Consider the following 17,788-nt stretch of genomic DNA (forward strand, 5'->3'; position numbering starts at 1 on the left):
TAAATCATGCCCTTGAGCAAACCAATTATTTCACCTTTCACAGCAATACAACTGGAATGTATCTGTTTTAACTTATTTACCGCCGTCTAAAAATACATTGTTCTAATATTTAGAAATGAAATGCGACACAATTGAGGATTTATGTAGTATTTAACATTAAAAAACAAAACAAAAAAACAATCTTGATCTTTCTTTTAATTGTTCTGAGCAAAATAAAATAAAACCAAAAATATAAAAATAAATAAATAAAGAAAAAAGATAGAATGATGGTTTATTCGAAATAAAAAGAGACACTTTCAGTGTATTTTTCTGCGTAAATCATTTATTGAAATATAAATCATCTGAATGTACATAGGAAACATAGAAAATAATGACACATAATAGCCATCCATCATATTGGTTGAGTACTTATTTGACAGGTGTTCTACCAACAGCCGCACACACACTCACACTGCGAACATGGAGTCATTGAAGCAGGACTAGATCCAACGGTGTTGAACACTTTTTTGGCAACAAGTGTAAAAATAAAAACAACCTAAAAAGTGCAACGACTGGTTGTGGAGTAGATCACAGTTGTTGGAAGGCAGTGGTTTAGCTGGGGGGGAGGGGTACAGGTCCATCTAATGCCCCATATGAACTTGATTATTACCATTATTGCTGATCCTGGTTAATAGTGCTGCCGTGGTGTCGGGAAGCTTAATACGTGCTGAAAGAATACACAAGAACATGATTTCCTCTCTTATAAAAACAACTCTGGCTCTATTTACAATACAATCACACCCCTGTGGACACACAACACAAAGCTCATCCTGGAGAGATCTGGAATAAAAGAAAGCTCTACTCTCGTAAACAGTCGTAACAGCTATGGATTCACAAATAACACTGCTTTAGGTGATGTAAAAAAATAACTTTTATACGTATTTATAAACAGAAAAAACCTCCTGATCTTGTGCTTTTTTAGGTTTTGCTACTGATTGTACCAGCATCAGGTGCTTCTCTCTTGAGGAAATTCCTCTATTTTTGGACTCTCTTTTGTTTAAATAGTGCATCTGTAGTGGTTAAATATGATCGCTAATACCGTCTGATGTAAAGCTGCTGACCGAGAATCCCTTTTTTTTTGTTCATATCACTTCAGAAAACAATGCCACAAACACAAGAGTTGTCAGGCTGCTCTAAGATCCTCCAACTCACTCCTCCAGCCCAGCTTGGGGTGAAGTCCAGGGAGGAAGTGAGGTGAGTCACTCTAGAGTGGTTGTAGGAGCAGGACCAAAAAGGTGCTTGAGAAGACGTATCAGTTCATTTCAGGTCTTCTCCAGCGTCCCTCTCCTCTGTCTCCTCTGCTGCTGTCACAGGAAGCTGTCCTCCACCAGGTCGCTACAGTCCAAACACATCTCGTCCAGGAGCGTGATGTCCTCCAGGGTTTCACCTTCCCGCTTGTTGTAGGTGGAGCTGCTGGAGCCGGTGTCGATGGCACTTTCCTCAGACGTCTGGGAGCTGAAGACGACCAGAATGTTGAAGGTTAAAATCTGATCTAGACTTTAAGAAATCTGAACTTTCAAACTGTGGGCTACCTGTGTCTGTTCCTCTTTCCGTACTCCTCGTCGGACATTGGGTCGAGGTCGGGGAGCGGGATGATGTATCCGCTGTCTGAGCTCAGTCGCTGCTCGTCGAAGCCGCTCTCCCTGTCCTTCAGCTTGCCCTGGTTCTTGTAGGGGATGTCGATGTAGTCGTCGTTCTCCATGCACACTCGGGTCACTGCCGGGTGGTCACTCTTTAGAAACTTGTGATTCACCCTCTCGTAGTGCTGCAGAAGAAAGGAAGCTTTTATTCAACTTATAAAGAAGATTTACACTAGATACCCAGTGGACACCCATCCTGTTATCCATATGTTAATTCTTCCACCTATCTGTCCATCCATCAGTTCATCCAAGAATGTGTCCATTCATCTACACATCTATCCTTCTGTCCATCCCTTTATTTTTACTTCCATCTGTCACACCATGGATCTATCAGTCCACACATCTGTCAATCAATTTGTCCCACCATCCAACCTGTCATCCATCAATCCACACATCCATCAGCCTATTAATCCTTACTTTCCTTTCTCTATGCATCTGCCCATCCATCTTTCAATCTTGTTATCCACTCAAGCTTCCATCTATCTGCCTGCCAATCCATCCATCCATCCGTCCACATATACATTAATCAATCCATCCATCCATCCACACATACGTCAATCCATCCATCCATCTGTCTTTCTAACCTTTGAACCATCTTTTCATCCGTCATTGTGTCCATCCATAGACAAAAGTATGGTTAAAAAGCTATATTTCATTGATTAGACATCAAAGATAATAAAGCCAAGCATTTGTGTGTATAATGAGAAGTGCTCAGTTTTTATGTCAGTAGCATGTTGGCTGGACGCGATAAAACACAATAAAAGGAACAGAGTGTGATGTGATGTGACATGTTTATGGTGGACTTTAACGTCTTCATTAAAGTTCTCTGTGGTTGAAGCCAGGACTTCTGTTTGCGTCACTACAGACCGAAACCCCAGATATCCAGGTGGTGATTTAAGACATGAATTATGTGCTCAAGAGCAAGGCACTGAACTTTGAACCCACAAAGGCCCTTTTAAATACCCTAAGTGATGAAATTTGTTAAAACAGATGGTGAAATTCTGCAACTTTGATATTTTAGAAGGAACAGAATGTAAAGGTTCAGAGGCAGGGTCAAGAAAAAAGGTGTTGAAAGCCCAAGGGGGACACACAACATGACAGAGGACTCACTTGTTTGTAGCTGGAGGGCAGCAAAGAAGTAACAGTTTCACTCAGACCCAAGAAGGAGGGTCGCTTTTCAGGCTCGCTGTTCCAGCACTTCATCATCAGCTCATACCTGAGGTATGTAATAAAAACAAATTCAAGTAATTGAAGTGCACTCAACAAACACTAGGTTAAAACTAAGATTAATGAAGACGTACACATCTTCAGGCGCATGCTCAGGTTTGGACATCCTGTAGCCACTTTTGATTTTGTTGTAGAAGCTGGAGTCCACAACCATTCCTGGGTACGGAGTTCCACCTGCAACCAAATCACAGGTGAGTTTTTTCTCTGTGTCACCATGACATCTTCTCACAAGGGAATGCGACGGGTACCTAAAGAGAAGATCTCCCACAGCAGAATGCCATACGACCAAACATCACTGAGCGTTGTGTAGAGGTTGTCGAAAATGCTCTCGGGTGCCATCCATTTCACAGGCAGGAAAGTCTGTGTGAAGAATTATTATCAATTATTGTAGTTAGGCGTAAAAGGGATCCCAATTGTGGCATGTTCTTTTATAACTTTTATACTTACACTTCCTTTCGACACATAGTTGTTGTCGTGCATGATGTCCCTGGCAAGGCCAAAGTCGCAGATCTTCACTATCTTGCCTTGAGAGAGGAGGACGTTCCTGGCTGCCAGGTCACGATGGACACACTGCACACATGAAACAAGTTGATCCTTGAGCTCTATTTTTAACATATAGTTTAGAAGTTTTAGCAATTTCTGTCATAACAAAAAAGAGTTGGACCTCATGAAAAGCTAATTGGAAGCAGCACTACGGAATATTGGATGGAATACAGCTCCCCCCAGTGTTTAAACTGGGGAGTCTAGTTGCTAGTTTCATGACCGCCACAGTCAGTATGTGCATTCTTTTACAAAACAAAAAAATGTATAGGGCGGTTACTATTTGATCATTCAGGAAGCTTAAAAAAGTTCTCTCACTACTATTGCCATTATGGAAATTATTCCAAACGCCATTTCCAACCTGCTGCTTTAAAGAAATTTGGTGGTCACTTGATTGACCAATCAGATCACCCTGGCAAAGTTGTGTAGTTGTGTGCTTGTAACATGCATTTAACTTCCTTTTTCTCTGTAAAATAATACAGAAATAGACTAATGTATGTCGATTTAATGGGGTAAATAATACATTTTGTTGGTATTCTGAACTGATTATTATTATCATTGTGCTACTACATTTTTTAATGCTATTACCACCTGCTGTCTTAAGAGCAATCATGGTTAGAGGTCCTTCTTAGGGACACAACTACACAAACATATACGCAGCTGGGGTTTGGGGTTTTAACCCTCAACTTTTTAGCTACAAGCCTACTATCTTGCTGTCTGAGCTATGCCGCCCGAAAATTGTGTTGACCGTTTTTTAAGTGTCAGGTTACATAATGGTTTTAAATGATAATTGTTCTAAAACGAACAAGGTTGTTCCTTCTAAAAACACATTTTTTTTCTCAATGGTCAGTGAAACCGTTTATATTCTCTCTTTGAAACTTCAGGGCGAGTGGCAGGAAAATAAAAATAAAAGTTGTTACTTTAATGCCTTTCCAAGCGTGTTCCATGTATAAACATGGCAGTCGCAGGGATGGTTTCGACCACTGGATATTTAGAGAAAATAACCATGAAGCAGAAGGAATTGCCTCTGGCTGCATTAAGTTTGGTAATTCTACCCTGGATGTGTCTCTGCTATATTGAGAAGGCGCTCGCTCTCCACGGTGGGTTCCGCCTCCATGAGACTGCTTATCAACCCACCGCTGGTTTCCTCCTCGGTTCCCCGAGTCAGACGAAGAATGCACTGATGCTAACCGAACCTGTCTGTCTCACTCACGTTTTTGGAGGCCAGAAACTCCATGCCCTTGGCCACCTGGTAGGTGAAGCTTAGCAGGTCGGTGGTGCTGAGGCCGCCGCTCACGTCGTCCGACAGCAGACCGTCCAGCTCTGGATTAAGGAAGCACATCAAGGGGATTCAGCAAATGTCCAATATGTTTGGAAAATGTAGTCTGCAGGAACCTGCCGTCAACTAATGGCAGGGACAAACTGGACATTATTACTTGTGCTGCAATTACCTTCCCTGCATAATTACAGGGCTGTACCGGCCCTGAATTCTAACTGGGCTGTACCCTAAACCAACTCAGCACTAAAGCCAAAACGTATAAGCCAATAACACAGAGGAGGGAATAACTTTCTGGAGTAATGCTTCTGTTTATACACAGTGAACTTGGATAGACTACATATCATTTGTGTTGAGTTGTGTTTTAAAACCTACATAGTCATAGGGTTTACAGAGGATTGTTAATTACTGAGACATTAATTACCAAAGTTGTCCTCACCACTTGGGTTTTTCTTGGAGGGGGGGTGGTCGTAGTTGGTACTTTGGATGTCAGTGTATTTGGAGGTGTTCATCTCCAACATGGGCACGTACTGAGTGTTGTCCACCTGCTTCATGTCCATGTAGTCTCCTTTGCTCTCAAACGACAGGATCACGTAGCTGTTTCAGGGAGGCAAGAAATATGGTTGAAAATATCCATCCAGCCATCGCTTTGTTAATCCATCCACACACTAAATCCTTTTATTTTTCTAATCATTTATTCCAAATCTTCTACCCCCAGACTTGTACCCATTCATCCATCCGTCTGTCCTTCCATCCATCCGTTTGTCTCATCATCCATTCTCCCCTTCATCTGTCTGTCCATCCCCCCATTATTGGAGTATAATGTGTTAAGATAGGAGGTCTATCTATAATAGTGTTCGTACAGAATATACTTGAACTAACTGGTCGACAACTACATTATTATGATTAATTTGATGAGAAATATCTTTTGCATCACTTCTCCTTCACAGCCAACATTATTGTGTTGCTCAGATACTAAAGTCTAACACTTCCAGTTGAACACAGAATTAATTTAAAAGCTCATCTGCGATTACAATACTGACACATGTCCTTGACTCAACCCTCTCATTTAGTCTGGTCAGGGTTCGAGGAAGGTGCGGTTGAGGTTGAAGCGGGAGCCTGGATTAAATCATGTTATGGTCATTTCTAGGTGTGGTCACTGTGAGTCATCCATCAGAGCAGATGAGCCGCAGACAGAAAAGAAAGCTAGAGTTTCAGCTTGCAGAGTTAGCAGGTACTTGAGGTTTTATTCAATTAGCTTGAAAGCTAGGGCCACTTAAGACCTGATTTGATTGGGCGAAGACGCCAGACTGTTGGTTATCGAGTTTCTATTGTGGGATTTATGACACCCATGTGTGCGGTTAAGAGTTTACTTACAATAAGTATAACCTGAGAACAATGTTTACGGTATACAGTAACTGTTTGGCTGATGTTTTGTTGTTGGAAAAGTATCTAAAGCAGTTTTTCGTTAGATACCTTCTGCTGCTCTCATCTGCAGGGTTTATGCCGAAGATATCCAGGTCTTTCTTGTGTTTCTCTGGACTCAGGCTGAGGAAATTCTCCCTGTTCTTGTGCAGGTAGTTGACCAGGTCCCCGTAGAAGCAGTACTCTGTGATGATATTGATTGGCCCTGGGAACCAAAGAGACAGCAGCGTCAGTCTGTGGACTAATCTTATCAGTGTCGTAAAAGTGGCTGAAAGCACTTCTAAAGCTAAGAGTCAGGTTTGCCATGAAAACCCATTAAAAATTCCACGACATGCAAGAGCATACAGATGGTTTAAGAAATCTGCAACTCGACTGAAGGTCACATTAGACGTGACCAACGTGGCAGTTCACCTGCAAAATGATAAGCATCTTTTGGAAATACCAAGCAGCCACTTAAGTTGAGCAAATTAAGACACCTGAAATGTCAAAATTGGACCACTTTAGTGTTGCATTTGTGGTACTTGATGTTTTCTTTCTTGCTAGAGGTGAAAACATGATGTTAATTATTTATACCATTCCAGTAAATGGCTGCTCTTAAAAGTGAAAGGATGACGCTCACCTGACTTGGTGCACGCTCCCAAGAGGTTCACGATGTTCAGATGAGGTCCAAGATGAGTCATGATCTTCAGCTCAGACATGAGGGCCTGCTTCTCACTGGAGCGAGCTGTTGCTGAAAGTAGAAAGAAATAAAATTATGACATCATCAAGAAAAATTCAACTGTTCATTTTCTAAATATGTAGTTCCTGGTTTCTCCTTTCTCACAATTTAACTGTTACACGGGCTGCAATGAATTATGTGGTTTGTATTATGAGTCACAGTCTTTTACAAGAAGTAAATATATCTAATATGATAATAATATGTAATTATCTTTCAGGCTTAATAATAATATGTGTTTAAGGTTTATCATGACATAGACAATTTTATAATAGTTAAATATTATGTGATCCATTACATGAATATTTAAAAATGACAAAACAAAATTGGTGAATTTTCCTGGTCTGTTCTTTACTCACGTTTTAACATTTTCACTGCCACCTTCATCACAGGTTGTGAGCGACTCAGTCCGTAAGCAGTTCCTTCCACGACTTTTCCAAACGCTCCGGAACCAAGAATACGACCTGAGAAAAATACAACACTTTAGAAAGAACATCTTAAAATAACATTTTCATACATAGTAAGGCGACCCGGGTGTAACTGGAGCTACGTGAGGACAAGAGACCAATCTTTTGATCATGGAGTCAGACAATCGGCGCTCATACTTAACCGCATAATCTTATCTTATCTTAAAAGACAGAATCTCTCCCTGCAGAGAACAAAAATGTCTCTCAGCTCACCGAGCACGAGTCTGTCTCGAGGGAACTCCCATCTGGAGTCATAAGGAAGCTGCATGGGGTCCACGTAGATGTACTCGTGCCCGTCCGGACTCACCGACTCGATCACCCTCCAGCGGATCTCGTATCGAGGTTTCTGAAACACAGTGCTTCTTGTTAGTGGTCATGGAGAGGCGGGGTGGAGGTGGAGATGGGTGGATGAGTGAAGCGGTGCCACTTAGGGGCAGAAATACCTGTTTCCAGACAACAACCAAGACAATGAGTAAGATGATGATGAAGACGAGGATGACCAGCACAACAGCAGCAGCGGTCAGCTCAGGATGACGGCCTGTTTCAGGGCAGAGTCGACCGTCACTCATACAGACACGAACACAGCAGAGCATTAACTTATCTTAGCATCAAGGTAACTGTTAAAGGTAATAGATGGAAGGGGGACGGGGGAACTAAGGAGGGGTGAGGGGGGGAGCTCCCGTGTTTAAGGCCCTCATCAGCTGACAGCTGCTCCCTAGCTAGCTCTACTGACAAACTGTCTCTTGTTCTCAGAAGTCAAAGGATCAGGGGGAAATAATGTGAAAAGATAAACAGACATCAATGGCTACGGTCGTGTGTTTGTTCTCACCGTTCGACACCAGCTTGATTTCCCTGCTGACTGCTGCCATTTCATTCCTGGCCAGGCATCGCACAGCCACTGTGTTCTCTAGGTGGCCGAATATGACCTGGCTCTCCAGGTTGTTGTACTCGTCCAGGTGAGAGTCCATGGTGACCTCGGTGGAGTTGGCGGGCAGCGGCTCCCAGATGGATGAGTCATTGGCACAGCTGTGAGAAAGCAGAGTGTCAGTGACTGCCGGATTTGACGACAAAGGACAAATATTAGTTTGATGGCTCACTGTTTAATGTTCTTGCAAACAAACCACTCAACATCTGGAGTGGGCTGACCACCGGTGATGCAGATCACAGACTGGCCCGTGGCTGAGCCGTGGTGGATGTCCATCAGGTCAACGATGACGGCCGGGACTGGAATAAAGTTGCAAATGATTGTCATTATAAAGCGTTTTAACAGGGAAGCATTCAAAGGTTAACATAAGTTCACCAATGTCAACAAAGGAGATCACTTATTTCCTGAGAATGACACCTAGCAAGTGGACATGTAGTTTTATGATAACTCCAGTGATATCATGTCTTAAGATGGAAAAAGAAAACATTCAAGCAAATATTTTTGTATTAACAATCCTAAAAAAAACTGACCTTTAACCTGGAGGTTGAAGCTGACACTCTGACTATGGTTTCCGTTCTCCACTCTCATGGTGTAGTTCCCTCTGTCCTCTTCCTTCGCACGGATCAGTGTAAGAACACTCAGGTACCTGCACACACGTTGTAATGAAGGAGTGAAAACATCAATCGGGATAATAAAAGGCCAAAAGGGTTCAGGTCCAGAGTGTGGGAATGTTGCCACGTTTGGTAATTACTGGACTCTCACCTCGTCTCGCTGACCTGCCTCAGGCTGGTGGATATTTCAGCTGTTACATCACTGAGGGGGAAGCCGTCTTTGAGCCACGTGACGTGAACCTCAGGGAAGGTGTCAATGTCAGATATGAATTCCCGGACCTCGTCCAGGTCTGCTGATTCATGGGCACTGAACTCTGGCTGGACTGACAGAAACTCGCTGTCTGTATCGGTGCAGAAACAAAAAGTTCAGTATATTTTCAAGAGGTGTCAAACTCCAGAAAGTCCAGAGGGATTTTTTTAAACTTTAAGACATTTGGCTGTCACACAGTATTGCGATAAAAGCAGCCTCTGTATGCTAAATAAATGTTATGAATTTAGCTAATCTCATACCGTAAACTGTGACTGCCAGTTCTTTTGTCTGGCTCTCGTTGGTAATGATGTCAGTGATGGAACAGGCGTAAATCCCGCTGTCTTTGGAAGACGCTTGCGGGATTGTCAGCGTGTAGAGGATCTCCTGGTTCTTCTTGTTCTCCTGAACAGACTTGACACCGCGATGAGCCTGTTTGAAAAAAAAAAAAGTTTCTGTTTAATTATTGTTCCACAATATAATACAATAAAATGACTTTTGTGTAACTATTCCCCACCAGCTTGCCAGGATATTTCCAGTGGTCCTCCAGCATTTCAGATCCTCTAGCCAGGCAGGTCACTGTGATGGTGTCGCCCACAAGAAGAGCCGTCTGTTTGGCTGAAAGCTCCACATGAAGTGTAACTGAACCTGAGAAACATGGCATGGTCACTTCCCTTATATCCACCCTTCTAGGGTAAGCATCTTAACCAGGTTCCATTTTCTAGCTGATCTATCTCATATTTTTTGTGCATCTTTGGGTTTTCTGAGCGAATGGCCGCCAGCCTTTGCAGGATTCCTGACATGCCTAGCTGGGTGGAGGCGGCAAATTTGACTGGGTGGAGGAATGGCTTGTCCACACACTGCCTGGGAAATTGCTTCGATTCCTCACTCGGGAACTCTCAAGGATGGTAAAAAACTTCTAAACATTTTTCTACAAGATCTTTTGTGTTGTAACGTAAATATAAAGACTTCACGCACCACTCCAGCCGTGGACGATGTACTCTTCGCTGTAATGTTCCTCTCCGTTGATGATGGCCTTGCAGGTGTAAGTTCCGGCAGTGAAAACCCCCAAAGCGCCAACCTTGCTGTCATAGATGCTCGACACCGGCTGTTGTGTGTCAGCGTTCACCAGTGTGACGACTGTGGAAGGGTCGGTCACACGGCAGTGGATCTCCATCTCTTCGTGGATGGACAGGACATGGTTGGAAAATGGCGTTGATGATGGAACGAAGGGGACATTTGGGTCTAAATGGCATAAAAGTCATTGGTTACTATTAAAAATCATCGAAATCTTCGGAATGTCTCAAGGATCAAACCTGGCACGTAGATGTAGATGCGGCTCATGTCGCTCTCCTCTGTATCGTTGTGGCTGTAGAAGCAGGTGTAGTAACCGGTGTGCATGGCGGTAGCGTTGTGGACCGTGATGGTGGTCACAAACAAACCACTATTGTCCTGCTGTGTCTCCTCAGGCACTTCTAGAGGAACATCCCAAGCTAATTTAGCCTCACCCCGACAAGTCAGGGTGAAAGAGTTATGGAGCTGCACCACCATCTCCTCCATGCTAGGCAGCAACATCGGGGCGGACGAAGGCGTGAGTGGGAACGAGCTGGAGGCTGAATAGAGCAGACGCTTCATGTCAGTAAGAAAAATCATTTGAGCGCTTGATTAAAATGTTTTTTTTACATTTCACAGTAAGGATGAAGGAGAAGTGAGCAGCACGAGAGCCGCCGATGGCAGTGATGGTGTAGTTTCCATTGTCTTTCTCCATAGGTTGCCGGAATATCAGAATACTCTGATACCTAGAAAAAGGTTAAAATTGTTTACTATTCAAATCAAACATGATAGCTAGAGTTATTTTTTATATAAGAATTATTACCTGTTTCCTTCAAGGTTACTCGTCCTGGATAGCACGTAGTAGTTCTCTGATATAGGTATGCCGTCTTTAAACCAGGAGATTTTGGGAGCCGGGTACGCATGAATGAGAATGGTGAACTCAGTCTCCTCCAAGAGACTCACAAACACAGTGGAGCCAATCCCGCTGTGATCCAGAGCCACGAAGGAATTCTCCTCTGAGGGGAAGAAAATGGAGAGATGAATGAAAGCGGGGCGCAGACTGCTAATGAAGGCCAGGAATCATAAAGCAGGTGAGCCCAGGATCCAGATGACGGGGACAGTCGCGGTAAAAGTCTGACACACATCTGTTGGAGTCATTCCGTAATGGCAGAGTGGCTGATGTCGAAAACAGAAGGCGGGGTATGGAAAGTTCTACACCACTACTCCACGTATATGAAAATATATAGTCATATCTAATATATATTTTTAAATACATCGTCTAGGTCAGGGGTGAAAGAACACAATCACACAGAGGGTGTTCTTGGAACTCTGTAGAATTGTTGATATCGATAATCTCACTTCCTTATCTTATCTTGGCCTAATACAAGGCATCTTAATCGTTTTAACTCGTCGTAGCTTTTCATTAAAGGTTGTTTAATTAAAATGTTGTGTTTTTTTATTATCTGGCTGAATACAGTTAACAAATGTAGGCTGCATTAAAACTGCTTGAGGAATGACGTGATTTGGCTCACAGGCTTTGAGTTTGACAACAAGGTGTTTAAATAGTATTAAAAAAGTTTTTAGGGCTTACCAAAAACTGCAACCGCGATGGTGCTGACTCGAACTTCTCCGCTCTCCGCATGAGTGATGGAACACTCGTAGCTTCCTGTGTCTTTAACACTTGCCTCTTCAATACTGAGGGTGTAGATGGCCCGGTCCGAGGAGATTTGATGGATCTGAATAGCATTTTCAGCCTAGAAGAACAGAGACACAGACTTGAGTACTGAAGCGTAGAAGTCGTGGTGGGGGGTCCTAATGGTTTAAACACTTGAATGGCAACAGAAACATAAATCAACAACACAGAGATTTCTTTTTAAATATGGTACTAAAGTTGAACCTGTGTTTGGAGTCTGCAGATGAACTTGGGAATTTCATTCACAAAAATAAACAAGATGGTGTTCAGATTAAGGCCGTGGATCTGCATGGTTACGAGCACAAACATACACAAAATCGCTGCAGATGTTTGAAATAAAAACCATCACTGTCGTCTGTGTGTTTCAAGGTCATTCCTCAAAAGCTTCTTAGTTTTCTCCTGTTTTTTCAACTCAATGACTTCTGTAGATGCTGTCGTATTCAGCTGGTATACAGAGGGAATATTGTATGTAAATATATGTTTTATAAATCACAAAAATGTCTATTTAATTGCTTGGTGTTTTCTAGTTTAAGGAGGTTTTGATTTGACGTTTTAAAAAACGCTCCTTTGTAAGCACTCCTGTGTTTAACAGGGTCGGCTTCTCGACCACAGGAGGCCGCCCTAGTTCCTCTTGGAACCAGAGCCCCAAACCATTATTTGCTATTTTGAAGTTCTGCTGGGCAGGAAAGAGTATGAACATAGTTTTGGATGAAGGGAGAGAGTTTGGATGCTTGCCTGTGTTTTTGGATGAACCCACTGCTGGACAAATCCCGGTCCAGCGGGACCAATGCAAGTGATGTTGAAAGGCTGACCGGCTCGCACTGCTTCCGAACTCGCCTTCACCTCCACCACAATGCCGTCCACCTCTGCAGAGACTAGAGAGAAAAATATGTTTCTAAAGCTTCTTTGCTCCTTTTTTTTTCATTAATTCAGGATGAAAAAATCTCACTGAGTGTTCATAGCACACACATTCTCACACAAATGCGGACCGAAAACAGGCGTCTTAAGTCATCCCCCCTTGGTGATAATAACATGATGTCAGAGCTCTCAATCAGTGAGGTCAGCATGCAGCACTCCCATGGTAAACATAGCAGTGTTCTCTGTTATCCTGATTAATTCACATCTCTGTCTTCATCTTCTTATCTCAACCATTATCAGGAATGAGATCATTACAAAAACAAAATTCAGTGTGACCGATGTTCAATAGATAATTAAATAGTGACTTAGCAATCATTAAACTTATATATAAACGTATATATATAAGGCCAAATCTGGAGCAAGAGCTTATTGAATAACAGTTTTCTAAACTCTAAACCATTCCTTTCAAAATAACTACAATGGTATAATTCAATTCAACAAGTTGTTTTGTCTAGAGTATCTGCTGAAAGAGTATTTTCCGTTTTTTCACCTCTGACAGTACATCTAGTATTGGGACAGCAACCAAAGAGAAGCCGAATGCTTAAAAGAGCCTTTCATAGTTGAGATAGAGACTTACAGGGCATTCTTATTCATCTCTTATTACTGATGTTTATACAGTTCTACCTGTGAATTGGTTCAAAAGTTTTGCCCTTTGCTTGATGGAGTACTACTCCTTCACTCCTTACCTACCAATCAAATGTTGCTACCATTATCAAGTTTATATAAGAAAACTGAACCTTTCCACCATAATATAAAAATTATTCCCAAAGTCCAGCTGCCAAACATCCATCCTTCACTTACTCACCCTGATCCTCCACGGTGTAGACGTCACTACCGACCGTCCGTCCATTCACGGTGGTCTCACACTGGTACTGGCCCGGAGACAGACTTCCAAAGAAGCCCATCTTGTTATCGTAGTAAGCAGACATCTCCTCTCCGCTGGGAACTCGTCTCAGAGTCACGTGAGAGTTAGGATCCGAGACACGGCAGGAGATCGGAACGCCGGTCACCTCCATAGCCACCACCAGGTTTTCCAAAGGCTCCGGAACGAAAGGAAACAAAGGGTCTAGAAGAAAACCAGAGATTCAGAATGCTTGATCGTGTTGGGTCTAGTGGGTGAATGAGATCCTCACCTGGAACATAAATGTAGATCCCTGCTTCGTTGTTCTCATACTTGCCCTCCTCCAGCTCCTGGCTTTCATACACACACATGTAGTAACCTGTGTTTTCAACTGTTGCGTTATCGATGAAGAGCGTGGCGGTGTAGAATCCAGGGTAGACATGTGCATTGTTGGGCAAAGGCTCAGCCCAAACGACATATTTTTTCCCGGTGCAGCTTATGTTGAAGATGGAGTTGGGCTTCAGGACAAACTCGTCCTCGTTTGAGATGATAGTCGGTGGCGACAGTCCCGAGACAACTGCAGGATGTAGAAACATTAGGATAGAAAGATTCAAGAATGGAGGGTAGTAGTTTTTCTTTTTGATTAAATAGATACCATTTTATGAATACTGGTACAAATTAAATGAAAGCTAAGAAAACAATTTAAGACGGATAGGTCTAGCTCTATAATGTTTTTTTTAGACAGAAAGTACATTTTTAACTTTTATCTCTTTTAACTTTTAAGGGACAAATCTCGCGCCTGAAATGGTAGTGATTTTAGTAAAGTTGAGTCTATCTGAATATGTAGCCATTTTGTCACTAAGAGGTGCACATACTACGTTTTACATGTTAACATGAAAAAGAACTCAAATGACACAGACTGCAGAATAGTTAGAGACAAAGAAACCTGAAGAACTCACTCACCCGTCATGGTCGCCAAGAAGATAGCGCCAAAGACCACACGAGACTTCATCCCATCCATGATCATGGATGTCCCAGCCTGAAGAGACAGGATTCATGTACTTAATATCGACATCACTGTCTCTCAAACATGGAGTTTACAAGGATTCCGAGTTTTGAATTAACTTTCCAACCCATTTTAATTGAGCTTTGGTGAATGAAATCTCTTGAGAAGAAAAAGGCTAATGAATTCGGTTGATAAATCCTCTGATGAGTTCTTAAGATCGAATATGAGCTGCAATCTCGATCTGTTAGCGAAAGTCAGTCCCTTCGTCCAATTTTGCAACAGAGGTTCTTTACTTTGCGACGCGGGACCGAGAGAGTGGAGTACTAAAGACTATCGATAGAGGGAGACACAGTCCAGCTTTTCACGAGATCACCGCTCTCTGGTTTATAGCGATGTCTAATGATTCCGAGAAGTTGAACATCTTCTGAGTTTGTCGACTGGAAACCAAAAATCTGTTTTTATTTGCTATAATAATGTTTAAATAGAAATGATATACTAGTTTCTGATAAGTTGATCTTAGTTGTGGTTGTTTTATGTTATCAATGGTTAATGTATATTTTAAGGTAAATTCAGATAAATTAGAAAAATCCATTAAAAACAACTTTTAATTGCAATTTTAAATTAGAAAATGCTCACACACTGCTGAGCAACTACCTACACTTCTCTCTTTTGTTACCGACTTTTTGAAAAGAAAAATAACTTTTTGAGCAACTGACGCAAAGTTAATAACCCCCTTTGTTTCTCCAAAACTTTCGCTGGAGATCGTCCAAAAGTTTCCACATTCATTCTCAATTAAAAACATATATCTGTTTGTGTTGAAGGTTTGTGTCCCCCAAAACTATTTACGTGAGCTTCATTCCAGCGCGGATTTTTCCATATAAATTCCAATGGGATTTGGGGCAAATGATTCGTAATTTCCAATGTGTTTTCCGTTACATTCCAGGTCGCGGAGCTTTCAGTCTTTGGGGTGACACCTCCAGCTGTGAGGCCGACACGGAGCACTTTTACAGAGGCTGGTTTGCGGGCGTCCAGGGGTGAGACCATATGGTCCAAGGAGGTGCAAACAGTCCTAAATCTCTACACTTCTAATGCAAACTTTGCGTTAAAAGAGGAGCTGCGAAGGTTCTTTTATGTTGCAATACAAAAGAGAAGCAGAAACTTCCTGGTATTTTCTCTAGTAATCTACTTTTTGGGGGGTCCAACTTCTAATAAAGCATCCCTGCACGCACTTCATTCAGCTTAAACTGTCCAATTTGACTCCACTAAAATTTCCATTTACCTTCAGTAATCCCCTCTTTATATTCCTCTGGTGCAAGTACATCCACAGTGAATTAGTTTCCTCAGGAAAAAAGGCGCAGTTTGCAGCTTGAATAATCCTCTGAGACCCTGCGCAGTATGTACGACCCTCTGTCCACATCCACGAACTGCGCTTCCTCTGCACTCAGACCTGTAACTGATTCAGTTACAGTCCTCCCTCCCTCCCTTCCTCCCTCCCTCACTCCTCCTCCTGCTTCTCCAAAATACTGATCATCTGGCTCAAAGTAAATAACTCTCAGGAAATGGCAACCCCCCTCCCATCTCAACCACCCCGAACCCCCTCTTATGAAGCAAAACATATTTTTTTAAAGTCGCAGACGTACCATGCTATTACGTGTACACGTTTGTGGACTAAGTTTAAACTTCATGTTTTTCTTTATTTTCTTTTTCCATTATAAAACAAAATGTAAAACCAAAGACAGCGGTTCATTCATTTTTTTTTCCTGGGCTCGTCTTAACCAAACTGTTTCAGGGTTTCTGTTTTTCTCATAGAGGGCGCTCCAACACCATTAAATGCGAGCCACGTCTCACACGCTTCTCTCTCAAGCAGATCCGAGGTCCTTTTTTTTCTCTCCCGCCCGGTACCGGGACATGCGTCAGCTGTTTACCGGTGATAAGAACACAACCGTTATTGTTTACCTCTGCTGGTCCCGGGGCTCACCTGGCGGGCATCAGGAGAATAATGACCCCCAATGAATCACACATAGAACTGGGGTGGGGGGATCAGACCCCGATGTCTGCGCAGAGCCCCGGGGCCGAGGCTCACCCCTCCTCCCTCCCTCGCTCCCCAACTCCAGACGTTTGGCGCAATCACTTCCACATGTTGTCTCAAAGAACAGAACCCTTGTTCTCCAAACAAAAGCTTCACAAAGCTCGTTTACGTCTGTCTGTTGTTGCTGCTGTCACTTCTGAGTGAGTGTGGTCACCGAAAGAGTTGACGCCAAGGTTTTCACAGAAGATACGGCGAGAGAAGAGTTTCAAACTCCGCCTCTGATGGAGCGCCATGAAACAAAAGGACTTGCACAATTTTCCGATCACATTATTTGGAACAATGTGTGCTGTGGCTGGTAACCCGTTTTCATTCAATGACGAGGACTGTACTTCAGTAAAGTGTCCACCAGGGGGAGGCGGACAAACTTCTTTTTTTTTGTTTGTTTACTACTTACCCTCAAAAATAAGGAGAGAATGGAAATAAACTGAATTGAAATAAATAAATCTTGTTTTATATTGTTTTGTTTAGACCAGTTCCAAAGTAATGAGTAAATGTTTGTAATTTAAATCAGTTACTAGTCCTGAAGGATCTGGAAGAAATATTAAGGAAGAAATTCAATTTCTTTCCCCCACTTTTTATTACCTTGAGCACAATTTGGAGTGAACATCCCAACAGGTGGACTTAAGTTTTGGGCGTGTGCTGGAGTTCACTCCACTCTGACGGTGGGACACAAGGGAACTGTCCAGAGTGCTGAACCTTGACATGCCCCTCCCATTCTGTTACAATCATTTCAAATCTACTCATTAGTCCCAGCTGGCCAGGGTGAGTGTCATGATTGGTTTTTCATTCACATCTCTTGAGTCAAACCATCAGCTGTGAGTACAAACCATTGTTCCACGAGAGTGAAGACCAAGATTTAACGCCACCTACTCTTGTTGTTTTGTGTGAGAAGTGTTCTATAAATTACATATCAATGATCAAATAATGACTCATGCTTAAAGTGATAACTCACCCAAAATAATTTTTTACAAATTGTATTCGAACCCTCATGTCACCTGAGGGTTGTGATTCATCTGTATGTGTTTGGAGTTACAGGCAGAAATACATGTCCATATAACCAGAATCAGAAAACTTTT

At 42.5% G+C, this 17,788-nt stretch overlaps 1 protein-coding gene across 1 annotated transcript; it reads right to left on the minus strand.

Moving 5' to 3' along the window:
* Positions 1–302: 302 nt before the first annotated feature.
* On the minus strand, positions 303–16,074 carry pdgfra (platelet-derived growth factor receptor, alpha polypeptide). The gene is made up of 29 exons (XM_087785255.1): positions 15,903–16,074; positions 14,581–14,656; positions 13,910–14,194; positions 13,582–13,842; positions 12,594–12,733; positions 11,757–11,919; positions 10,989–11,181; positions 10,796–10,911; positions 10,429–10,725; positions 10,091–10,357; positions 9,630–9,760; positions 9,376–9,544; positions 9,017–9,206; positions 8,785–8,900; positions 8,427–8,553; positions 8,159–8,355; positions 7,773–7,867; positions 7,543–7,675; positions 7,222–7,326; positions 6,767–6,877; positions 6,199–6,352; positions 5,162–5,319; positions 4,660–4,769; positions 3,354–3,476; positions 3,155–3,266; positions 2,981–3,080; positions 2,790–2,895; positions 1,572–1,804; positions 303–1,494 (listed from the first exon to the last, which is right to left on the minus strand). Exons 1-29 carry the CDS (start codon positions 16,038–16,040, stop codon positions 1,347–1,349), a joined length of 4,554 nt encoding a protein of 1,517 aa, XP_087641381.1. The 5' UTR covers positions 16,041–16,074; the 3' UTR covers positions 303–1,346.
* Between the last annotated feature and the right edge of the window lie 1,714 nt (positions 16,075–17,788).

Source organism: Callionymus lyra, chromosome 2, assembly GCF_982586985.1.
Source record: "Callionymus lyra chromosome 2, fCalLyr1.hap1.1, whole genome shotgun sequence".
NCBI classification, from domain to species: Eukaryota; Metazoa; Chordata; class Actinopteri; order Syngnathiformes; family Callionymidae; genus Callionymus; species Callionymus lyra.

Excerpts from the sequence above, each read along its gene's own strand:
- pdgfra (XM_087785255.1), bottom strand. The coding sequence starts at position 16,040 with ATGTGGACAGAGGGTCGTACATACTGCGCAGGGTCTCAGAGGATTATT. Across the intron at positions 12,734-13,581 it reads CTACACCGTGGAGGATCAGG|TCTCTGCAGAGGTGGACGGC; the intron begins GTGAGTAAGTGA and ends TTTTCTCTCTAG. Across the intron at positions 10,912-10,988 it reads AGTAACCTTGAAGGAAACAG|GTATCAGAGTATTCTGATAT; the intron begins GTAATAATTCTT and ends ACCTTTTTCTAG.